The 25,816-nt window shown below is 38.2% G+C and overlaps 1 protein-coding gene across 3 annotated transcripts; it reads left to right on the top strand.

Moving 5' to 3' along the window:
- Window positions 1-645: 645 nt before the first annotated feature.
- LOC116715633 (NACHT, LRR and PYD domains-containing protein 12-like) lies at window positions 646-25,696 on the top strand. Of its 3 annotated transcripts, XM_032556166.1 has the most exons (13): window positions 646-743; window positions 3,189-3,443; window positions 3,878-3,979; window positions 5,411-5,506; window positions 5,891-5,969; window positions 6,085-6,301; window positions 7,141-8,911; window positions 8,978-9,151; window positions 9,683-9,856; window positions 10,521-10,694; window positions 12,452-12,498; window positions 12,646-12,705; window positions 23,958-25,696. In XM_032556166.1, exons 2-13 carry the CDS (start codon window positions 3,346-3,348, stop codon window positions 24,419-24,421), a joined length of 3,456 nt encoding a protein of 1,151 aa, XP_032412057.1. In that variant the 5' UTR covers window positions 646-743; window positions 3,189-3,345; the 3' UTR covers window positions 24,422-25,696. The 3 variants fall into 3 exon arrangements, with proteins under 3 accessions (XP_032412057.1, XP_032412056.1, XP_032412058.1); XM_032556165.1 differs by lacking the exon at window positions 23,958-25,696 and having other exon boundaries at window positions 12,646-15,488; XM_032556167.1 differs by lacking the exons at window positions 5,411-5,506; window positions 23,958-25,696 and having other exon boundaries at window positions 12,646-15,488.
- The last annotated feature ends 120 nt before the right edge of the window (window positions 25,697-25,816 follow it).

The following is a 25,816-nucleotide window of genomic DNA, read 5'->3' as shown; positions in this document are numbered from 1 at the left end:
AACCTTCAACTAGTCCTAGATCTAATTTGTCTCCATCTGGTGGTTAAAAACACAAACTATGGGAGTAGAGTACAAATCTGATAAGCTTGTTTTTTTTAATTTTTTTCCGATCTTGTCAGGTATTATCCCTCGAAACCACGTGACCAGGTGTGAACTGATCCTCTGTCCCAGAACAAACACAATACTGGTGTGGCCAGTTTCACTGGTGAGTAGTGCGTGGAGTTATGGTTCAGAAAACAGGAAATAAAAGCAGAAATTCATTGTTCCCTTATTGGAGGTTTATTTCAGATCATATTTATCTGAAAGTTTCTGTTACAAATTACATGTTTATGTGAGCAACATTTTATTTCTGATTTAAATGATTAGTTTTAACTAATTCAGCCAATCTTCCATCATAAACTAGATTAATTTACTAATTTATTCTCTTCCAGTTTAACGTTGTTAAAACTTCTCACAGTTCTGATCAATGAGTTGAATGAAGCATTAAAATGAAAACGATCTGTTATATTTCTCTGACAGCAACACAAATTAAACTAAACATTATTAACTGCTTATTGCATAACTGTGAGCAACAGGGAAGCTATTAATTAGATGTTTTAGATTTAATAAAATATAACGCTACGTGGCTTTAAACCAGCAGGTATACTGACCTGCTGGTCGCCTCCTTCCTCTGAAAAACTACTTTCACTTTCATTGGAAAATGGCGTAGAAAAAAACTCCATAAAGTTCTGCTGAAAGTTGAGGTAAGATATTGTTTTTCCTCTTTGACTCGGTAGAATCTGCTGTATGAAGCTTCTTTCCAGCCGAACCAGCGGACAGAAGCAGCTAAACTTCACGGCTCTGTGAGACATTAGAGAGGAAACTGCTGTCGGGCCTAGACGATGTTCCGAGACCTTGAAATAATTATTGCGTGTTTACACTGTGTTCTACGGTATACTGCTACACCTACGCAGCTTTATTTTAATTATGAATCATCACCAGTTCAACTAAAAATGAAACATTTTCTGTTAGCTGAGGTCATGATTCAGATTTTCAAAATGTTATTACAGCGATATCTTCATGAAATATCACTTTTACAAACATCGCAAGTTCCCTAAAGTTTTCCCATCTTGTCAGTATTATTTAGTGTGAGTTACATGCTGGGGGAGGTTTTTATATTTCAGAACAGCGTTCTGTAAATATAGAATGTCTCAGGAAAGAAGACCTGCGCTGGTAGTTATGGTTTGATAAAACAGCAACAATAAATGATGCATAAACATAATAATACAGTTTTAACGTCTCTGGCTGCAGAGCAGAAGATAATCGTCACCTGAAACTTTGCCGTAACTCTCCCAGCAGAGGCGCACTGTAATTATAGAGATACTCGGTATCTCTGAACTCGGAGGAAAGTTTGGTTCTGATTCTAGATGTTCACAGTTTGACTCATGTGGACTCAGCAGATTGGTTAGTGGGTTCAGTGGGTTGGGTTTGATGATTCAAACACAGATTCAAGATTTTTTTAAAGAGTTGGAAATGACAAAGAAACTGCGCACCTTTTTTTTTTACATCAAAACTTTATTGGCAACGTTTCACAGGATGAACAATAATCAAATAGTTATAATGTACATTCATGAGCAATATAATATTGTTCATCAAAGTACATCTGAATAATACATACACACACACATATATATATATATATATATAGTTCCAGCCTCAATCAAAACTTTGTCAACATGTAAAGCTTTACAGCGGCTAGTCGCCCCCTCACTGACTATGTGCTCCGGTCAGAGAACAGCTGCGACTTTAGGTGATGTTATGGGATTTATTGATAAGCATATGTGTGTGTGTGTGTGTGTGTGTGTGGTCTCTGCAAGATAAACATATACAGAAAGAGTAATTAGAATATTGTACATCTAAATTCCACGTATGCATATACAAATTCTAACGTATGCAGAATATTCGATTTCAGGTAGAATCAAATATGCTCATCCAGTTACATTAACAATATATATAATTGTAATTCAGTAACACTTCAGTAACATTAATATAACAAGGAAGAGAATTACTGCAAGTAACAAGTAATAACAGGATAATATAGGTGAGAACTAGGCACTCAGTGTTAATACAGAGCATATAGATGCAGTACACTTAATGACCACAGGGTGGCGCATAAAGACCACGAATGGTAGAAGCGGTTCTTCCCGCCGCAAGATCGAGAAAATGATTATCCACTCGAACATACCGGCTCCATAAGCGCTCGATGCTACATTTGGAAGCTAGTTTACCGTCCGGAACATCTTCAGAACAGTAGAAATAACACTACAATTCAGAGTACTGCCAGGCAACTCTCAAACTGAACTATTCTTGTAACGTTAAACCAAGAAATGAGCGTTTAGCCAGGCATTTAAGAAATAGGCATTTCCTCATCAAAATACGTTGGAGCTCGCGGTAACCAAGGTTACACGGTTGCCGAACTAAACAGCGTGTAAGAAACACAAGCGGATGAAATGAATTATGTACTTACATTGTCATCAACGCACACGTACACACAAAGAATTCAACATTTTAGTGAGGTGCTGGAACAGAACTGCATGTGTCTGCTAGCGAAGCACACTGAAAGTCAAGAGTCATGAATACGCGCAGGCGCGTGGTACATCCCCAATAATGTCTCTGACGTCACGACGCTGGCTCCAGCAGGGAGTTTTCCACAAACTCCCTGTCATAAATAACAATTTATGATTTTGTTTCAGCTTCTAATTTCTCTTTATTAATTTAAAATAATTTTTTTCTTTCCAGATTTTTTTTAAGTTTTAGATTTTCAGGTTTCACCAGAACTCAACGGACAAAAAGACCGAGAAGTTCCCTGAAGCTGAGTTCAGGTCACAGGAAGTGTTGATTTGAGGAAAGTCTCTCGGTGTTTTCAGAGCTGCTCAGCATCTCATTGTAGAAACACTGAGGACCTCCTAGTTTCCTCCTAGAGATATTATGTTTTTAATGTCTCTGGAGACGTTAAAATGATTATTTTTTAATATCTCTGGTCTATAAATGATTATTGTGTCTGTTTGATTGTGTTCAGGTAATTTAACTTACTCTCTGTGATGCTCAAATAGTGTGTGTCTTTGTGATTTGACTTTGAAAAACTCAGCCTTACTGTTTAATATTGTGAAATTTCACTGAACTGGACATTTGTTTTGTTTCTTTCTTAGAATCAGCTTCCTGATGTTTGAAGATTTTCTCTTCTGACTTCACAACAATAGCTGGATCTACATGGTTCTGAGATTTCTTTCAAACACAGATTTATGAGGAGGACATTTGTGTTTCCTGCTCAGTTGAAGGTAGAAGTGAGCTGATCTAAACAGCAGCATGGACCAGGGTGAAGACCGAGACGATAAAAAGGACAAAGTTCCTCCTTGTAAAACTCCTCAGGATGGAGAACATGGAGAGCAGAGAAAAGTTCAGAGGTGACATCACTGTCTCTGATTGTCCAGGAGCCTCATGTAGAAACATGCACATAAAATCTACACCACGATATTTTACACACAACTCAGCTAGTACAAAAATGAAAGTGTTTCTTCTTACAAAACAGCATCAAAACTAAATACTAAATACACTGAAATCTGACTCATTTCAGTGTTACTTAATCCCAGTGTTTACATGATTTAATCTCTTATGTAAATGATAAAACTGAACCACATTTAGCTTCATAACAAAATGCAACAAACTTTAGAAAATGATGGGAAAATGATGCAGTAAAATCCTTCCAGTTTTGTAACATTTAGCAGTAAATCTTGTAAACTCTCGGTATGAAAGCTGCACAACTTTACACATGAAGCCCCTGGACTCTTCTCCATGTCAGAGCTCAGCTCACATATTAACTAACTAACTTTATTCATAGGAAACCACCAGAACCAGAACCAGAACCAGAACCCAGCTGTGTGTCTTTTAAAAGTGATGCTTCAAAGGACATGGGCATTGATCTTAAGTCATCAGCAGAAAGGTGAGCTATACCTGTCCCCTCAATCTGTTTCATTCAGTAATCTCACTGTTCTCTGCTTTGAATATAATATATTAAACTTATGTCAGTAATGTGACATGCAGCTCTGGAAAAAAATAACAGACCACTTAAAATGACCCGTTTCTGATTTTTCTTTTTATATGTATATTTTGAGTAAAATAAACATTATTTTATGTTTGTCTGTGAAATTTGAAATCAAAATTTAATATTTATTTGCAGAAAATGAGAAATGGTCAAAATAACAAAAAAGGCAGCATTTTCTGACCTGAAATAATGCAAAGAAAACAAGTTCATACGAATTTAGAATCAGCGACACTAATGTTTGAACTCATTGTAGATTTCTGAACAGGAAGAGTTCAGAAATCTATACTTGCTGGAACAACCATGAGGTTTTCAATGGGGCTCAGTGCAGTGGGGTCTTCATTTGTTCCAGAGGTAAATGAAACAAGGAAGGAGTCAAATGATAGATATTAATTTCCAAAGTCAGCAAACAGCTTTTATTTCAGGATATATAAAATTTGCTATTGTGATATATTATAAAACATCTTCAGCTTCATGTAATTCCTGATACCGGATATAAAAATTGTTCTGTCCAGTTGTATGTTTTAGAATATGTTAGAAAAGATTAAAGAAAAATAAAATATGTTTCTCTAATGAAAGGTAAGTTGAGTTGTTAATGCTACAAATATTCTTGTTGAACTTTTTTTGTATATTTTTGCTCTTTATTTTTTGTTAAAATGTCAAATCTATTCAACGTCGCCACCTTGCTGCATTTGGGTCCTAAATCAACACAACCTCATCATGACAATCAGAGATTCGTGCTTCTCATTAGACTTCTGGTGATGTAATGTTAGCGAAGGTAAAAGAGTGAAACAAAATTTTTAAAGAGACTGTTTCATTTGATTAAATTTCTATGTAATATGCAGAAAGAATTAAGCTAAATTTTATATTGTTTATAGCATATTCAGGTTGTGCGTTGTTGTTTTTTAAGTAAGTATGTAATTATTAAAATAAGTAATTGATTTTAAAATATTCAGTACAGTAACTGGATTGTCCCAACTCAGCAAGTTTAAATGTGTGAAGGTGTTTCTGTTTTAAAATGTGGCAACAATAAACAATAAACTACGACGCAAAAAACTCCATTCAGAGTTATTTAACCCCAATGATTTTATGATTCATTGCTTAAGCTTAAATGATGAAACTGAACCACATTTCGTCTCATGAAATAATGCGATCCATATTAGAAACCAATGGGAAAAGCTCAGCCAGATGCAGTAAATTTCCTCCAATTTTGTCACATTTTCATGTAAATGTGCAAACTTTCTGTATGAAAGCTGAACATGTTTATTTATGAAGACCCTGGACTGTTCTCCATGTCAGAGCTCAGCTCACACATCAACTGACTATTCATAGGAAACCACCAGAACCAGAACCAGAACCCAGCCGTGTGTCTCTAAAGAGCAGTGCTTCAAAGGACATGGGCATTGATTTTAAGTCATCAGCAGAAAGGTGAGCTATACCTGTCCCCTCAATCTGTTTCATTCTGTAATCTCACTGTTCTCTGATCTGCTTTGAATGTAATACATTAAGATTATATTTGTATGCCAGTGATGTGATATATGAAACATAGATGGCATCAAATAATACATATTAATTTCATGTAAAAACCTTTTATTTCAGGGTATGTAACATTTAATATGTTAATGTTTTGTAAAACGTCTTAAACTTTATGTAATTCCTGACAATGAATAGAAGAAATTTTATGATTTAGGTATTATTTTATATGTTTTAATATATTTTATACAAAGAATAAAGAAAAATAAAATATGTTTACTGTATTTGACCTGAAGAGTTTTGTGGTCGTTTATGATGGTTTTTCCTGGTTCCTCCCAGAGCGGACCAGCAGAGCTCAGAGGTTCCCACTGGTCCATCTGCACAGCAGCAGCAAAAACATATGGACTCCATATTTATGGTCTGTACATCAATCCTGTTCAGTCTTTGTAGACCAACAGAGTGTTCATTTTGCTAACATGGACCGGGTTGTTGTCTCCAGTCTGATATATTCTTTATTTTTTATTCTTTTGCAGCTGCTGGAGGACAACATTGTCAACTTTGTGAAGAACGAGCTGAAAACGATGCGTAAAGTTCTGAGTTCAGATGACACAGAAAAAGTGGAGAATCAGGAGGTTGATGAGAAGGAAGATGAAGACCAGAGGAGAAACAGCAGAGAAGCTTTAGTGAAGATCACCCTGAACTTCCTGAGGAGGATGAAGCAGGAGGAGCTGGCTGACCGTCTGCAGAGCAGTAAGAGGATTTCTCCAACACATAAATCATCTGAGGAGGATGTGCTAATTAAGTCCTAATTATTATTTGAAGTAAACGGTCAGAGTCCAGAGCACACAGCTAGGTCCTCTCGAAGATCTTGACTGACCATCTTCCCTCATAGAGTTGTGATGAATTTATGGAATTGTCTTGGCTCAGTGGACGTTCTCAGAATATGAACAGGCATCAAGTTCAATTTAGTCAATATAAGCAGAGAAAATGTGTTTGGTTTGCAATGGTCTCCATGTGGTAGCAATGAAACTTGATGTGTTGATCTTGCTTCATACCTGTTGTTGATGTTTGAAGGCAAGGCTTCAGTCTGGGTTCTGTCCAAGTGAATCTGTTTTTCAGTGGGATTCCCATGAAGTGTTACAGCTCAGGCTGGTTGCTTTGTCAGTTTTGTCACTTTGTCCTTGGAAGTGGAGCCGGTGGAGTTGTTGTGGTTCCAACTGCTTGTTGATTTCTTTGGTGTGGCAGGTGTGGAGGTTGAATGTGGGTTTTGGCTCAGAGCTAGCCACGCTAACAGGGGTTCTCCATGTTGGGCGACTAACAGGGAACATGGAAAGAAATTTCTTTTCCACCTTTCTAACCTGAATCCTCTTGCTGATATCACAACTTGACAAAATCACTTTCACTATTCCCAACTGAAACCATTTCTGGTAACATCGGACAGTAAATGAAACTAACTTCTTTCTGTTTTAGGTCAGTTAGGGTAAAAAACGTCTACTTCTATCTAAAAACATCTGGTTTTAGCTGTAAATAAAAGGAACCAAATTAACAATGAAGAAATGATATTAATGATCTTATTTTTGTCCCTATAGAGCTTCTTCCTTCACCTTGTCAACAAAAACTTAAATCCTCCCTGAAGAAGAAGTTCCAGTGTGTGTTTGAGGGGATTATTAAAGCAGGAAACCCAGCTCTGCTGAACCAGATCTACACTGAGCTCTACATCACAGAGGGAAGGACTGGAGAGGTCAACTGGGAACACGAGGTCAGACAGATTGAAACAGCATCCAGGAAACAACACAGACCAGAAACAACGATCAGACAAGAAGACATCTTTAAAGTCCAACCTGGAAGAGATCAACCAATCAAAACAGTGATGACCATGGGAGTTGCTGGCATTGGGAAAACTGTCTTAACACAGAAGTTCACTTTGGACTGGGCTGAAGACAAAACCAACCAGAACATCCAGTTCATATTTCCATTCACCTTTAGAGAACTGAATGTGCTGAAAGATAAAAAGTTCAGTTTGGTGGAACTGATTCATCATTTATTTCCTGAAACCAAAGGAATCTTTAGCTTTGAACAGTTCCAGGTTCTGTTCATCTTTGATGGTCTGGATGAGAGTCGACTTGGTCTGGACTTCAACAACAATCCGATCCTGACTGATGTTACAGAGTCCAGCTCAGTGGATGTTCTGGTGACAAACCTCATCAGGAGGAAACTGCTTCCCTCTGCTCTCCTCTGGATAACCACACGACCTGCAGCAGCCAATCAGATCCCTGCTGAGTGTGTTGGCATGGTAACTGAGATTAGAGGGTTCAATAACCCCCAGAAAGAGGAGTACTTCAGGAAGAGATTCAGAGATCAGGAACAAGCCAACAAGATCATCTCCCACATCAAGACATCACGAAGCCTCTATATCCTGTGCCACATCCCAGTTTTCTGCTGGATCTCTGCTACAGTTCTGGATGATTTATTGGAACCCAACAAAAGAGCAGTACTCCCAAAGACTCTGACTGAGATGTACATCCACTTCCTGGTGGTTCAGACCAAAGTGATGAAGGTCAAATATGATGGAGGATCTGAAACAGATCCACACTGGAGTCCAGAGAGCAGGAAGATGATCGAGTCTCTGGGAAAACTGGCTTTTGATCAGCTGCAGAAAGGAAACCTGATCTTCTATGAATCAGACCTGACAGAGTGTGGCATCGATATCAGAGCAGCCTCAGTGTACTCAGGAGTGTTCACACAGATCTTTAGGGAGGAGAGAGGGCTGTACCAGGACAAGGTGTTCTGCTTCGTCCATCTGAGTGTTCAGGAGTTTCTGGCTGCTCTTCATGTTCATCTGAACTTCATCAACTCTGGAGTCAATCTGCTTGAAGAATGTGAGACAGAAGATAAGGAACCTGCTCTGGCTAATTTACATCAGAATGCTGTGGACAAGGCATTACAGAGTCCAAATGGACACCTGGACCTGGTCCTTCGCTTCCTTCTGGGTGTTTCACTGAAGACCAATCACACTCTCCTAAAAGGTCTGATTTCACCGACTGAAAGTAAAACCAGTCAGGACACAGCCCTGTACATCAAGAAGAAGATTAGTGAGAATCTCTCTGGAGAGAAAATCATCAACCTGTTTCATTGTCTTAATGAACTGGGTGATTGTTCTCTTGTGGAGGACATCCAACTTTCTCTGAGTTCAAGAAGTCACTTAAAAGAAAATCTGTCTCCAGCTCAGTGGTCAGCTCTGGGTTTCATCTTGTTGTCATCAGAGAAAGATCTGGACGTGTTTGACCTGAAGAAATATTCTGCTTCAGAGGACGCTCTTTTAAGGCTGCTGCCTGTGGTCAAAGCCTCCAAAAAAGCCATGTGAGTTCTAAAAACACTGTCTTGTCAAGAGGAAAGAAAAACAACTAAAGCTGTCCATCTTTTCAGATTGAATGATTGTGACCTCACAGAGCGAAGCTGTGAAGCATTGGCTCCAGTTATAGGCCATCATTGGTCAAGTCTTCGAGAGTTAGATCTGAGTAACAACAAGTTACTGGATTCAGGGGTGAAGATGCTGTGGTCTGGACTGGAGAGTGAGAACCCACAACTGGAAGCTCTCAGGTTAGTGTATCCGGTCTCTGTGTGAATACTTTTTAAAATGCTTATTTTTAAGACTGCAGCAAAAGTTTGGCCTCAGCAATTAACTGATTGGCTCCCAGGCCTGGTAGCTTTCTTAGTTCTCATTTTGCTAACGAATATGGTCATCTTTCATTGAGATTTATAAATCTTTCCAATTGTGAAATTGCATTAGCCCAAATGGTTTTCCCATGGGAACCCTACCCAGCACAGAATCCCCCAGTTCATGGGAAAACTCCCCCTCCACCCTGTTATGGTGACAACTCAGGTAGTCAAGAACATTTCAGAAAACCCTTTATTTGTATTATCGCTGGACTAGTGAGTGGACTAGTTGTATATTGTCTTATTGCTGCATCACAGTCTAAAACTGTTATTCTGGCCTACACTTTGTTTAGTCACTTGAAAAATACTGTAACTACCACCAGTCATGGATATTTAACACAACAGAACAATTAATTTTATTGTTTCTAGGTCAGAAAATGTCCTTTCTGCCAAATGTTTTTATTGTTTCTGCAGACTTAGCTTCTGTAACCTGACTGAGAAAAGCTGTGAGAGTTTGGCTTCAGTCCTAAGCATCCAGTCCTCCAGCCTTAGAGAGCTTGACCTCAGCAACAATGACCTGCAGGACTCAGGAGTGAAGTTTCTGTCTGCTGGGCTGAAGAGTCCACACTGTAAACTGGAGACACTAAGGTTAGGATACATCATCATCGCTTATATTGGGCAACTGTATACGATGATGGTTACAACATCAATTACAGAAATTATATTTTATGTTGATGTTGGAATGTTCTGACTTTTGTGATGACAGAAAACAATGGCATCTTATTGCCAATGCTGGGAGATGCAGTGTTAGGTTTATTTTTCAAATAAACTCTGAAATGATCACAAGGACACAAAAACTTTTGCAAAAGGGGAGAAACATGTCAGACGAGCTAACTCCAACAGGCCAACTCCAATGGGGGCTTGCAGCCCTACAATGATTATTCACTTCTAACCATAGGCGTGTCATCATAGTGATAATTCAACAGCATAGGCAAGTACAGAAAAATGCATTCCATATATGGTAACTCTGTAAGACAGCTTAGGTTTACACAAGATGTTATCTACTTTTGTAGATAGCTGTGAAAGTGTCTGGAAACATCTTTAACTAGAAATCACATCTTGCAGAAGTGCAAGAGTTACAGCAGATATATCAGTAAATAAATGGTAAAAAGTATAAATTCCCTCAATTCCCTATCATGCCGTTTGATTAGTCGGCTCATAAAAAAGAAGTCCAACAGAACTTAATTTATCTTCTAACAGTTGCATCTTTTTATACCATTTGGATGCCCAGCATGTTGTTCTGTGTCTGCAGGCTGTCAGGCTGTCTGATCACAGAGGACAGCAGCGTTTCTCTGGCTTCAGCTCTGACCTCCAACCCCTCCAGCCTGGTGGAGCTGGACTTGAGCTACAACAATCCAGGAGAAAAAGCGAAGAAGCTACTGAGAGAAAGACAGGAGGATCCACACTGTGAACTGAAGCATCTCGGGTATGGAGAGCACCAGATTGGTTTAATAGCCAAACTAAAATGTTTTGTGGATTTGGTTGAGATATGACTACAAATAAATGATTAGTTTTCATATGATTTGATTGGTATTCTAGGTTCAGTACAAATGTAGCTTTACTAACTAGTTCCTGGAAGCTGAGGCATCAGGTTGCTCCATTAAAGCTGAAGGAATGTGGAAATTATTGCAGTTTATTCTTCATAGACCAACAACACAAGTGTCTCTATAGAGTGTTTGACCTTTAGTCAGGGTGTAAATCACATTTTTAAGTTTATTAAGAAATATTGATGTTTTTGTATTGTACTTGCCTCGTTACACCTACAGTAATGTTATAATATACAGCTCTAGTTCTTAAATGGTATCTTTTTAATCAAATGTAAAACATAATCCTTCTATACATTCATCAATGATATTTGTCTCAACTGTCCCTCTAATGTCTTTACCACATTACAATAAATGTGCTGGGAGACGACTGACGAGTTCATGCATCTATTTTAAACCACCTTTAAATTAGGGAACATATTCTAAAGTTGTAAATTGAGTTATTAACCTAAACTGGACTAAACAACACAGTGACAGATGTTCAGCATTACCAAACTGTCTGTTTGGAAATATTTTCAGAAGTAAATCTAATCAAACCTCTCAATAGAGTATTAAAGTACCTCCAACGTCTCAATAACACACAGCTTTACATTAAACAGACCGTCATCATCATTTATGATGAAGCTTTCTGAACATTTGCTCTTTTATCAAAGGCGTAGACAAAGATGCTGACTGGTTCATCTTTGGTTGAGCAACATTTACAATTCTGCTTCTAGCTGACAGTTGAGATGAAGCATAAGAAAACTAAATACCAGATACCTGTTTGGAAAAGATATTTTTTGAGTTTTAAAAATTTCCTTTGGTTTCTCTAAACTTATGACATCACACTCTCTACTATATCAAGTGTAATTCCCTTTTCTTTGATACACATCATTGAATTCAATCTGGAGAGACTCAGACGGAGATAAGAAGACAATTAGAAGAGTTTATTGACAAACAGGATTTAAAGTCTTTGGCGCTCGGGCCCCGGCTGGGGATAACGGTTATCGCAGCGTTAGCGATAGGCTTCAGATGAGCATCCCGATGCTGTTAGGAACGTCATCCCCCCAGGGCCCGGCACTGGTGGTGGAGGTTGAAGGAGGGTGCGGGCCTCAGGACCGGGCGAGTGGAGGAGAAGGGGTGGTGGTGGGTTGAGCTCGGCTGGAGAGCGAAGGACGCCATGGATGAAGGTCCTTATCAGCTGGGACTTGTTCGATGATTGGACGTGACGTGGCTTGGTCCGGCGTTGATAGGTCGACGATTGTGGGTAGGTTGCTTCAATTAACGGGTCCCGGCGGGAATAAAAGAGTCTTCCAGTTTGAATTTGCGCCTAGGCTTCATATATGTAATGATATGCATCATTCAGGTTTAATCAGTTCTCGTCTCCAGATCAAAGGTTCAAAGATCCTACTTGAACAATTTGAAATTTAAACTCAAGAAACAATCTTTGGGTTATTAAATCTTCTTCTGATGTTACTAAACTTACCAAGTTTAGTAAAGCTTAGATTTTCATGCAGTTCTTTCAACAGCCATAACTTCTCTCCATAATCTAAACCTTTTACATAAAATGACTTTGATTCTTTCTGAACATAAGTCATTTATCAGGTTGCAGATCTATATTTGCAAACATTGATGATCTGATTCCCTTTTCTTCTTTCAGGCTGGAGCCTTCAGGAGACCAATGGATGACTCCAGGTCTGAAGAAGTGTAAGAGTTTTTCATTTGGTTCATGGCAACAAAGCAGCTCACATTCAACCATCTTCAAACTGTAACATCAGTCATTCAGGGCTCATCATTGACCAGTCAATAAATAATCAATAACTGCAGCTGGATTATGTTTGTTCTGTCCATCAGATTCCTGTCAACTCACCATCGACACAAACACAGTGAGCAGAAAACTCAAACTGTCTGAAGATAACAGGAAGGTGAAACGTGTGGAGGAACATCAGTCATATCCTGAACATTCAGAAAGATTTGATGGTCCTCATCTGCTGTGTACAACTGGTCTGACTGGTCACTGTTACTGGGAGGTGGAGTGGGAAAGAAATGTTCGAATAGCCATGAGTTACAAAGGAATCAGAAGGAATGGAGGTGGTGATGATTGTATGTTTGGATTTAATAATCAGTCCTGGAGTTTGAGCTGCTCTGATTGTGATGGTTACTCTGCTTGGCATAATAAGATAGGGACTCCTTCCTCTTTTCCCTCCTCCTCATCCTCCTCCTCATCCTCCTCTAACAGAGTAGCAGTTTATCTGGACCAACCTGCTGGCACTCTGTCTTTCTATAAAGTGTCCTCTGGCTCCCTGATCCACCTCCACACTTTCCATCACACATTCGCTGAACATCTCTATGCAGGATTTACATGCTGGACTGATTCCTCAGTGAGTCTGTGAAACATATCATTTTCTTTCTGCTTTCTGCTCTGAATGCCTGAAAAACTCTAGAAACTGTTACAGAGTTTTATATTTTATAGCAATGATCCTTTATATAACATCACTGTTTTCATGTAAAACCAAAATGAAGAAACTCAAAGTACATTTCATTGTAATGTCATTTCATTTCTGTTACTCCGTTTCCCAAAGAGCCAATAGGAAAACATGGCGGATGCTTTCAGACAGCTTGATGCTCATTAGCTGATGCTCTTCTTTGTGGACATAAGTATATATTTTATATAGTAACAATCCAGGTGTTGGTTTATCTTGGATGTGATGCCTAATGATATGTTGCCTCTGTTTCCATTATATCACAAAAATCTATTTTATGAAGGAACCTTACTATTAAACTGTGCAGCTACATACACTGATGTTGATAATTGAATTTATCAATTACTATCAATTACTCTTATCCTCATATTGTAGCTTGTTGTGATGTGTGGTATTTTTATTGTTTATTGTTTTGTGTATTTGTTTGCTATGAAAAGCTTTGATCAGAAATGACTCCTGGATAAGTTCTCTCTAAATATTGTTTTAAAGTGCAGAACGGAAATCAAACCGTTTGCAGGATTGGCCATCTTTGGAGTATTGTTTGAGGAGCACATGCTATCTACTGATCAAATGAAGGCGTTCGCCTTTGCTTCCTTGGTAGCCCGTAGACTTATAGTCTTACTCTGGAAATCCTCTGAACCACCTAAAGTCTCGGTTTGGCTCACTGATTTAATGTCTCTCTTGAAATTAGAAAAAATTAAATACTTTATTAGAGGCTCAACAAGACAATTTCACAGGTTGTGGGACCCTATGATGGAGTACTTTAAAAATCTTAAAAATATAGAATTACCTCCATAAGCCTATAGAGCCCTAAGATGTGTATGTATATGTGTGTATGTATGTATATATATGTATATATATAATTGATGATGACAAATTGTTGTATTGTTGACATGTAATGCTCCCCGTCAAATGTTTTTTTTTTTTTTTTTTCTCTCCTTCTGTTGAATGTGGGTGGGGTCTGGTTGTTAAAAGATAAAGCAAATTTAATTCATGTTACCGTATTTTTATGTACCTTACATTGTACTTTTTTTGAATAAAAACATAAATAAAAAATTTAAAAAAGTGCAGAAAGTGTTTTAGATAAAGATTTCCTGTCATAATAAGTAATATAATGTGACAAAATACGGAACATTTCAAGAGGTATGAATACTTCTGCAAGCCACTGTAGGTCTAGACACTGATATTTATTTTCCATTTATTCTGTCAGATAATATTGCAGCTGTTGTTTGTTGTGTATTTTTTTCCTTTTATTTCTCTAGTGATGCGTTTGCTTTCCAGAAGCTTTTTATTAGAAATGACTCCTAAAGATCTCATGATGTGACCTTTTCTAACAGTTTGCCTCTTTGCTTCCCTCCAAACATTTGATTCAGTGCAGAAAAACTTGTACATTAATATTTTTCTATCATTACAAGAAAACTATAAGAAGTGAGAAAATAGCTTAAACTAGAGCTGATTCCAGATTCTCTGTATTTGCTGTAGTCAGTAACATTTATTGCTGATAAGTTATCCACATTATATTTACTGAAGTTTATCATCTGCTGTTCTGTTTCTGACCTAAACATGAAGTTATCTGTTGACTTTATTATTTTTATATCAATGTATACAATTAATCTGGATTTTCCACTGTAAGACCATACCCTACTTTACTTTACTCTAACCATGACCTATCTGAATATATTATTTCTATCACTTTGTTTTTCTTGCTTATGTAAAGAATATGTAGTAATTGATTTTTTCTCTGTAAAATTAGAATGTAAATCTAAAGCTAAACTTTTTATTCTTGACATATTTTCATATGAATTAGGTGAATTTAACAAAATTATTGCAGCGATTTCCTCCATAATCTGTGAATAATAGCGTTTTAATTTTCCAAAACTCAATAATTCAACATGTTGTCATGGTGATTTCTGCTCCGGATCCACTGGATCTGGACTCCAGTGGATGTCCAGCTACTTTGAACTAATTTTGCTTCAAAGGAGAGAATAAAATATACCTTTTATTATTTTAACTAATGAAGAACTATTGGTAGAAATATCCATAAATGAAGATGTTTTAAATCACCACTGCATCTTGTAAGAATTGGAACTTATTTACATGTAAACTGTTACATACAGAACAGTTATGATCTGTTCTTAGACTGAAAATGAAGGCTTGTTCGTTGTACTACCTGTGTTTCTTCTAATAAAAGTGATCTTGTGTTTCTGCAGCAGAGATAATGTGTGTTCACTTCTTCCTCATCACATCAGATCAGCTCTGATCCTAAAACTAAACTCCTGCTGCATCCTGAGGCCCCCAGTTAAAGGTAAACAACTTTCCAACTGGATAATTAACTGGACTCTTTGTTTTTGTCTCCATCTGGTGGTTTAAATGTGAACTGCAAGGTTACCTGAATCCTCTTCCCAGAAATCATGTGACTGAAAAGAAAGGAGGCGTTTGTTCTCACTTCCTGCTGGATTCATATGGATCTGTTCATGAATTTCCTCTGCTGGTTTATCCTGGATTTTAGTTTGAAAATGAAATGTTTCCCTCCTCTTCCTCCTCCTCCTCCTCTTCCTCTTCCTCCTCCTCCTCCTCCTCCTCCTCCTCCTCCTCCTCCTCCTCCTCCTCCTCCTCCTCCTCCTCCTCCTCCCCTCTGCTGTGGTTGTTGTCATGCTTCACTTCAATTTCTTTACAGGTTGTTCCACTTTACAGCACAATTCATCCTGAGGATAAGCTACACCATTCCCTATATAATATGATAAACATATTGAGCATCAGATACTTTATATGAAAATCAGTTTAATAACCGTAACTTCCTTCTACAGTCTTAACTTCTTGAGGTCCACAAGGCCAGAATTAGTTCAGATTACCTGCTGTTTGTTTAAACTGTGTGTAAAATGTTTAGATAAGTTAAATCTTCCCCACTGAAATAAAAAATGTCTTTTGTAAAAACTTGCAGTATTTATTTCTTCAGATGTTTGGAAACTGAGAACTAAAAATAGTTTCCATGTAAAATGTATTATTTTCAATCTAACTATGTGAAGCGGGTATCAGACATGAACTCGACATAAATGACTGATTAAATGCTGACCAATCCGTTCCTAAAGTTAAAGTAATAAACTTTATTATCAACAGAAGCCACGCCCACTTCCTCCTGTCTATGTTCTGTTTTTACTTTCACTTTCAGCCAGAATGTGACGCAGATGAAAAACCTCCATTTTAAGGTAATGCAGCATATTTTTATTGACTGGTTAATAAAAATTTATACAGTTTCTGCATAACTGCGCAGCTCCGTTGTTCCCATTAATAGACTTTAATCGGTACTTTGGACTCTGCGCAACGGAGCGGTTCCTGGCGCACTAAATACGGGCTCGGTTCGGCCCAACAGCTGCTGCAGATCAGCTGTGAGTCAGGTCCGCTTTGTTCCGAGTCAGAATGAGCTAAAATAGATGTTTCTGATTCACTGACACTTGAGGGAAACCAAGTGGAAGAAAGACGCGGCGCGTCTCAGTTAAACTGTTTTAATCCGCGAATAAAGAACTGGACTGGAGCCACGGGAAGGTGGATCAGAACAGAACCGGGCCGTTGATGACGTGTCATAATTGATAAGAATGCTATAGAAAATAATATTGTGAAAAAGACGGACATTTCTATCGGCTCTGGTTCTGCAGTTTAAGGTTAAAGTTTAGTTTAGGATTTTTGGTAGAATCCGACCAGAACCGGTTCTGAGCCGTTGACTGGACTCTGAACTGAAGGAGGAGCTTTGAGGAGGATGGTGCCAAAAGTTTCTCTGAATATTTGCAGCATTTTATTTCAGTTACCAACCAGTTAATCTTCTTCTGCAGGTTTGAATTTCTGCTGTTCACACTCAGAACATCTGAACCCAGTTGCTCTGCAGGTGAAGCAGTGAGACGCAGTGAACATGGATCAGTGTGAGGACGGAGTCACTGAAGCGGCTCTGCAGGAGGGAAGCCAGAGGTCAGAGCAACGTTTCTGTCTCCTCAGTAATAAATCACAGTAATGAGGAAGAATCATTTCTGCTGCAGCAAATAAAAAACATAACTTAATGCGACTTTGTTTGCTTTATTGTTAATTAAAACTATTTTTTCATTATATCACTTTGTGGAAATAACATTTCATTTTAGATCATTATTTGTTTAGAGATTTTACTCATTAACAGAATTGAACTTTTACATCAACAACCAATGTTTCTACAGGAATGAATCTGAACCAGAACCAGAACCAGAATCTGGACCAGAACCAGAACCAGAACCTGGACCAGAACCTGAAACAGAACCAGAACCTGGACCAGAACCCAGCTGTATTTCCTTACAGAGTGACATGTCAACTGGACGATTAATTGATTTTAAATCAAATCAACCTCCAGCTACAAAGAGGTGAACTGGACCTACATGTTGTATTTTGAGCTTAGCTCCTCACATTTCAGAAATTAAATACCGTTTTCTGTTTCTCTTCAGTCTAATTTTAATATTTTTATTGCAATGATTTTTTTGACAGTATTTGTTCTGATATGCTGTAAAATCTGGGAATTAAAACCACTGCATTTTTCTAGGAAACCTGCTCCTAGTGGTCAAATGAAACATCATCAAGATATTTGGGAAATAATATAAACAACTAGACTCTAGCAGCATGCAGTCAATATTTCATCAGTGTTTTTTGCAGCAGGTTTTTGTAAGTGAAAAAGTCTGAGTTGGTTCTGAATCTCCATCAGTGTTTACTGCAGAAGGTTTGGTTACGTTCACTCAGGTGGAGACAAGGAGGCAACGTCTGAACTGGATTATTACAGATGATAATTCATGATTAAATCATTTTCATTTACAGGAAGAAAGCTGGACCTGGATCAGAACCAGAACCCAGCCGTGTGTCCTTACAGAGTGACATGTCAACTGGACGATTAATTGATTTTAAATCAAATCAACCTCCAGCTACAAAGAGGTGAACTGGACCTAAGTGCTGTAAATGTAACAGTTTAACATGCTTTATGTTAATGTCAGCTCTTCATTATGCCTTTCTATGAATAAAGTGGTTATTGATCAGAGTGTCCCACTGATATAAATATTAATTTTATCCAGTATTGTTGTGGATTTACATGCGTTTGCAGCTTTTCTCCGTGTCCAAGATCACATCACTGAAACTGATTTATTCACAGGAGTAAACCTGGATCAGAACCAGAACCCAGCATCATGTCGTTCAAGTCAAGTGGACGATTAATCGATTTGAAGTCAAATCAACCTTCTACAAAGAGGTAAATGTTTGTGATGATACAATCGTGTTAAATACTGAGGTTAAGTGACCAAACCATTTATGAACGATTGTATCTGTGCACACAGCCAGAGGAAACATACAAACTATCAACTAGTCTCTGAATATCTCACTTATAATAGCAGAAAACTAGTCTTTGGTATTAGTTAGTTAGTTATTTTTTATAAAAGAGAGAAACTTGTAACCAGTGCTGTAAAAATCAGCAAATCTAAAAAGCTATTTGTATTCCTCTAATGATTAGAGTTCAGTGTTGGAATCATCTTTTGTCATGATTTGTGGTTTGAAATGGCGAGGATGGAAGTTCAGGACCCAGATTATGGAGAAAATGAAGGATTTAATCAAAGTTCTCACAGGCAAACAGAAACCCAGGCAGCACTGGTGAATTCAGAGGCAAGAAACTCTGAGCAGGCTAAAACAATGACAACAGACGAGGAACCGACAAGGAAACACAGACACAGGTGGGATTAAATACACAAGGAAGGTAATCAGGGGAAACGAGGGGCAGCTGGGCAGGCAGGACAACACAGAGACTCAACTGAACACAGAAACCTAAATTAATACACAGAAAATCTAAATTGTTACATCTTTAGTCACAATAATTGTAACGTGTTTGGATTGTAATGATTAATGATTATCAGGCTGCGTGACTTTATTTTTTTTATTACTCTTTTCTGTGTAGTTTATGGTTTCTGGAGCCTCATTGTGAAATGTGTGTGGAAAGAGGAGTTCCTCCTACAGAGAGCAATGTGCATGAACTGATAACGGTTCTTCCTGTTCCAGTCTCATAACTGCTGTCAGCATAAATAATATTTATGATTTATAGCTTTATCTGACTTTTATTGTGTAACTGTACGTCAGAAAAGACATTTTGTTCTTCAACACTAACTAGCGCCAGTAGTAAATACAGAAACACAAACTGGTTGAAATAATGTGATAAATAAAAAAATCAATTTAATTGGTAACAGCTGTACATGTGATCTAACGTCAGATGTTCGTTTCATTAGGGATCTCTTCCTGATTGATTTTTGTTCCCTATGTACATGTTTCTCTAACATTATTATATCTATATTTGCTGATGATGCACAGCTGTATTTTCTTTGTCACCAGATAAAATGGGCTTCAGTTTATTACACATAAAACAAGGAATTATTGGAAAAAAGGCAAACATTTTGAATCAGGAATGAAGTGAAGTAAACAAGAATAAAGGATACAGTATACAAAAAATCCTTCAGATAAAAATCTCTACTGTTCACATAATCTATAACTCAACCAGCCTTAAGATAAGATAAGATAATTGTCAAATTGTACAGTTGTCACATGGTGGCCAGAGTTCCCAGTCAGAAGACATCTGCTCCATGGGTTTTTCAGTAGGTAAGATTATTTAGACGATCATTTTTAATTTGTGTTCATCAGTTCTGAATTAAACACAATGAAAGCCTGAGATGCCCAGAAAATGTTGTCTTCTTTTAAATTTAGGACTGAAAATGTCCCTGATTAATTTTTCCAAATAGGTAACAATGTTTAATCTGAGTCTTAGTATCTGTTGCCCATTAATTCATGTTTTACTGTTTCTGTTAATGTCATATTAATGCTTTGCTGTTAAGTTTTTAATATATTGTCTTTTAATTTTATGTAAAAAATGTTATTACCTTGTGTAAAACTGCTGCCACGTTTCTTTCCCAAAGGAGCCGAACTACAGAACCGATTTACCTGGGACTGATTCATAAACATGGATCATAACTGTGTCACTTAGTATTGTAGAGAAAATGGGAGCTAATTATTCCTGGTTCCTCCACAGCATGGACCAGGGGAGCCTAACCCGAACCCGAACCCGAACCCGAACCCGAACCCGAACCCTTCCCAGTGGTCTGTCTTTACAGCAACATCAGACACGGGACTCCGTGTTGACGGTATGTATGTTGGTTCTGTTCAGTCACCTCCATGTTGGTCTTTGTAGACCACAGGACCTTCAGTCTGTCCAACATGGACCTGATGTTTGAGTCCATGATTTCACTCTGATTTCTGCTTTATCTCATATTCTGTTCCAGGAGCTGACAGAAAAATTTTCTACTTTTGCAACTAATGAGTTGAAGTGGATAAAGAATGTGTTGAGTCCAGATTACAAAGAAAGTTTAGAAAGTCAGAGCGAAGGTGAAGCTGAGAAACAAAGGAGCAGCAGAGAGGCATTTTTAAAGATCATAGTAAACACTCTGAGGAACATGGACCAGGAGGGACTGGCTGACCTTTTACAAAGCAGTAAGATCTAACAATTAAGACACATACTGTATTTCATAATAATAAGGTGGCAATTCTATGGAGGAGCCAATATGTCAATAATTTACTTATAAAGTTTGTAACTAGGCTTATTTTAAAATAAGGAAATATTAAAAATATAAATACACCAGCTTTTAGTAGCACTAGCCAATATATTTCAGGTATTCCTATCTATGTATATACATCTACATATTTTTCAAAAATGGATGTAACCCACAAATATCTAAGTTTCTAGATTTGCTATTGAGCTGTATCTATTCTGTGTATAGTGTTTTTGGTTTCTTTATGTTTTTCTATGGTAGATAAAGAGATGTGTCAATTTAAATGTGACATTTATTCATTTTTTCCACAAATTCAGGGTCTTCTGGTGGCTGCATGTATAACCTCAAGTCAAACTTGAAGACAAAGTTCCAGTGTGTGTTTGAGGGGATCACTAAAGCAGGAAACCCAGCTCTGCTGAACCAGATCTACACAGAGCTCTACATCACAGAGGGAGGAACTGGAGAGGTCAACGATGAACATGAGGTCAGACAGATTGAAACAGCATCCAGGAAAAAACACAGACCAGAAACAACAATAAAACTAGAAGACATCTTTAAAGTCCAACCTGGAGGAGATCAGCCAATTAAAACAGTGATGACTAAAGGAGCAGCTGGCATTGGGAAAACTGTCTTAATACAAAAGTTCACTCTGGACTGGGCTGAAGACAAAACCAACCAGAACATCCAGTTCATATTTCCATTCACCTTCAGAGAACTGAATGTGCTGAAAGAGAAAAAGTTCAGTTTGGTGGAACTGATTCATCATTTATTTCCTGAAACCAAAGGAATCTTTAGCTTTGAACAGTTCCAGGTTCTGTTCATCATTGATAGTCTGGATGAAAGTCGACTTGGTCTGGACTTCAACAACAATCCGATCCTGACTGATGTTACAGAGTCCAGCTCAGTGGATGTTCTGCTGACAAACCTCATCAGGGGGAAACTGCTTCCCTCTGCTCTCCTCTGGATAACCACACGACCTGCAGCAGCCAATCAGATCCCTCCTCAATGTGTTGGCATGGTGACAGAGGTCACAGGGTTCACTGATCCCCAGAAGGAGGAGTACTTCAGGAAGAGATTCAGAGATGAGGAGCTAGCAAGCAGGATCATCTCCCACATCAAGACATCACGAACTCTCCACATCATGTGTCACATCCCAGTTTTCTGCTGGATCACTGCTACAGTTCTGGAGGATGTGATGAAGATGAAAAAAAGAGCAGTACTCCCAAAGACTCTGACTGAGATGTACATCCACTTCCTGGTGGTTCAGGCCAAAGTGATGAAGGTCAAGTATGATGGAGGATCTGAAACAGATCCACACTGGAGTCCAGAGAGCAGGAAGATGATAGAGTCTCTGGGAAAACTGGCTTTTGATCAGCTGCAGAAAGGAAACCTGATCTTCTATGAATCAGACCTGACAGAGTGTGGCATCGATATCAGAGCAGCCTCAGTGTACTCAGGAGTGTTCACACAGATCTTTAGGGAGGAGAGAGGGCTGTACCAGGACAAGGTGTTCTGCTTCGTCCATCTGAGTGTTCAGGAGTTTCTGGCTGCTCTTCATGTTCATCTGACCTTCATCAACTCTGGAGTCAATCTGCTTGAAGAATGTGAGACAGAAGATAATGAACCTGCTCTGGCTAATTTACATCAGAATGCTGTGGACAAGGCATTACAGAGTCCAAATGGACACCTGGACTTGTTTCTGTGGTTCCTCCTGGGTCTTTCACTGCAGACCAATCAGAGACTCCTTCATGGTCTCCAGACACAGAAGGAAAGAAGCTTACAGAAAAACCAGGAAACAATTCAGTACATAAAGCAGAAGATCAGTGAGAATGTGTCTGTGGATAAAAAAATCAACCTGTTCTACTGTCTGAATGAGCTGAACGATCGTTCTCTAGTGGAGGAGATTCAACAGTCTCTGAGTTCAGGACGTCTCTCTGCTGATAAACTGTCTCCTGCTCAGTGGTCAGCTCTGGTCTTCATCTTACTGTCATCAGAAAAAGATCTGGATGAGTTTGACCTGAATAAGTATTCTCCTTCAGAGGAGACTCTTGTGAGGCTGTTGCCAGTGGTCAAAGCAACACAAAAAGCAGTGTAAGTTTACATGGAGAAATCTAGAGAAATCTTTTACCATATAATTTCAGTCTAACATGATTTCTATCCTTTTAGGATGAACGGCTGTGATCTCTCAGAGAGAAGCTGTGAATCTCTGTCTAAAGTGCTGAGCAGTCAGTCCTCGAGTTTAAGAGAGTTAGACTTGAGTAACAACAATCTGAGGGATTTGGGGGCGGAGCTGTTGTGTGATGGACTAAAAGGCTCACAATGCATGTTGGAGATCTTAAGGTAAAATATTTTTTGCTTGATGATCTAGTGACTAATGTTCAGTTTTCTGTATTTTCCATTGTTGCTGTATCTCAATTTATTTGAAGACCAAATACAGTTTGCTGTCGTTGATATAATAATGAAACCTTTAGATAACTGGCTCCCACAAACGTTTGAAATTCTTTGCATCCGTTTCTCGTCTGTAGCCTCTCAGGCTGTCTGATCACAGAGACGGGTTGTAGATCTCTGGCCTCAGCTCTGAGCTCCAGCCTCTCACATCTAAAGGAGCTGGACCTGAGCTACAACAATCCAGGAGATGCAGGAAAGAAGCTGCTGGAAGCGGCAAAGAGGAGTTCACAGTTCAAACTTAAGTAAGGAGGTGCAATAATCATCTGTAATATCTGATAAGTAGGAAGAAGATCTGTAAACATTTTCCACTCCAGTCCTTGTTGTGATCTGTAATGAACTCGGTCATAAATAAAGTCATTTTGAAGAGCTAGCTATCTTAGCTCTGTATCTCAGTGTATGGTCTGTCTCTCCCTCCTCCCCTCAGGGTGGAGCCTGCCGGGGTCCAATGGCTGAAACCAGGTTTGAGGAAGTGTAAGTGTTTTTATTTGATTCAACAAAACAGCTGACATCAAACTGTCCCATCACTCATTCAAGCATCACCATCAACGGGTCAATAAATGATCAGTATCTGGATTGTGTTTATTTTCTCCATCAGATTCCTGTCAACTCACCATTGATGTAAACACAGTGAACAGAGAGCTCAAACTGCTGGAAGACAACAGGAAGGTGACCCGTGTGGAGGATCGTCAGCCGTATCCTGACCATCCAGACAGATTTGATGTTAGGCCTCAGCTGCTGTGTGAAGACGGTCTGACTGGTCGATGTTATTTTGAGGTGGAGATTGGAAAAGGTGTTGATATATCATTAAGCTACAGAGGGATTGGGAGGAAAGGAGACGGCAGTGACTGCCGGTTTGGAATGAATAATCGTTCCTGGAGTTTGATCTGCTCTGATCGCCATGGTAACTGTCTCTGGACCAATAAGTCAGGAACGTCCATCTCCTCCTCCTCTGTCTCTAGCAGAGTAGCGGTGTATGTGGACTGTCCTGGTGGAGTCCTGTCCTTCTACAGCGTCTCCTCTGACTCTCTGCTCCACCTCCACACCTTCAGCACCACCTTCACTGAACCTCTCTACCCCGGATTTGCTATCTTTTCTGATTCCTCTGTTTCTTTAGTCTGAAGAGCCTAAGAAAAGATCTGCTCCTCTTCTACAGCCTAGTTTTGCTTGTTTAGTTTAACTTTTAAAAGAAGCTAAAAGCAGATGTTGAGAAAATGTTTTTAACTTCAACAGCAGACTAGTAGCTGCTCTCGTTGCACTGGGTTCAGTGGTGACTTTCTAGGTTTTACTATAATCCAGTTTGTTGGTATTTGTCCCTTACTGAAGACTGAACTGTTTATGGCTATTTACAGAAATACCAACATGTTTTCAGTCCATTAAGTGAAAAAGTGAAAACTGCTCAGCCTTTTCCATGAACTTTATCTAACACATTTATTCCCCTAAAACACGTTTTCCTTTATGTTCTCCGTTTTTCTTTTGTTCTTGTAAATGTCTTTGTAAACTTTCATGATTCTTTGCAATTATTTTGTTTTATTTGCCATAATTTATCTAAACTCTCTAATGTAATTTGAGAAAATGAAGAGAAAACTAAATGGTGTGAAAAAGGAGTTTTTAAACCAAAGTAATTTTTATTTGAATATAAACTTGCATAAATATCACGTTAGTAACTCCTGTACAACTTCCACAGTTGCTACTTTTATTTGTTTCTCTGTCAGTAAATATGATATTAGAGTCAATCAATGCACAGTGATGTACAATGCTGTGATTTTCAACCATATTCCTTTATAATTTTTTAAAATGTAGAAAAATTAATCCATCTGAAAACTTGGCATTATCAATATTTTTTTCTATTTATGCATTGTATAATAGTGTGACAGCTGTCCCGACTGTCACACGCAGACATTATTGGTAATGGTTTTTTGTTTTCCCTTAATATTACTTTATATATTGATTAGTGAGTAGTTTAGAGGACTGCGCTGAAGTGAAGTCTAAGACCTTTGATCTGATTTATGGATGAATATTTTACATTAACTATAAATAAATATTCTCCTAGATGTCAGTAAACTACCTGTAGACCTTCAGCCGTTTCCTCTAACTCACTGATCGTTGCTACACCTTCAACACCACAGTTCCTGTTCCTTTCATCTGAAAACACTAACAAAAAATCTTCTTTAAAACACTTTTTAAAGAAGTGAGAACAGTCACTTTGTTTTGTTCTCATATTCTTAGTTATTTTTGTTTCACTTTCCATAAATATCTTAACTCTTAAATGTAGTTTATTTAGGTAAAGTTGCTGTTGTATAAAACTGAAGAAAATGGAGAGTTTGTGATTTTTATTTGTATATGTGCACAAATATAACATGTCTGAATGCATTAAATCCTAAAGAAGTTCCACAACTGCTAGTTCTGTGTATTTTTTCTCTTTATTATTTAGTATAATAATAATACTGAGATTTTTGAAGCATAATTATGTACAACCATAATCCTTTACAAAACTTAAGTGCTTTTTATGTAACT

The sequence above is a fragment of the Xiphophorus hellerii genome, chromosome 24 (assembly GCF_003331165.1).
Source record: "Xiphophorus hellerii strain 12219 chromosome 24, Xiphophorus_hellerii-4.1, whole genome shotgun sequence".
NCBI classification, from domain to species: Eukaryota; Metazoa; Chordata; class Actinopteri; order Cyprinodontiformes; family Poeciliidae; genus Xiphophorus; species Xiphophorus hellerii.
This window is presented reverse-complemented; position numbering and strand designations above follow the sequence as displayed.

Coding starts and splice junctions, on each gene's coding strand:
- LOC116715633 (XM_032556165.1), top strand. CDS start 3,346: ATGGACCAGGGTGAAGACCGAGACGATAAAAAGGACAAAGTTCCTCCT. Junction 5,507..5,890: donor TTTAAGTCATCAGCAGAAAG/GTGAGCTATACC, acceptor GGTTCCTCCCAG/AGCGGACCAGCAGAGCTCAG. Junction 9,857..10,520: donor TGTAAACTGGAGACACTAAG/GTTAGGATACAT, acceptor CTGTGTCTGCAG/GCTGTCAGGCTGTCTGATCA.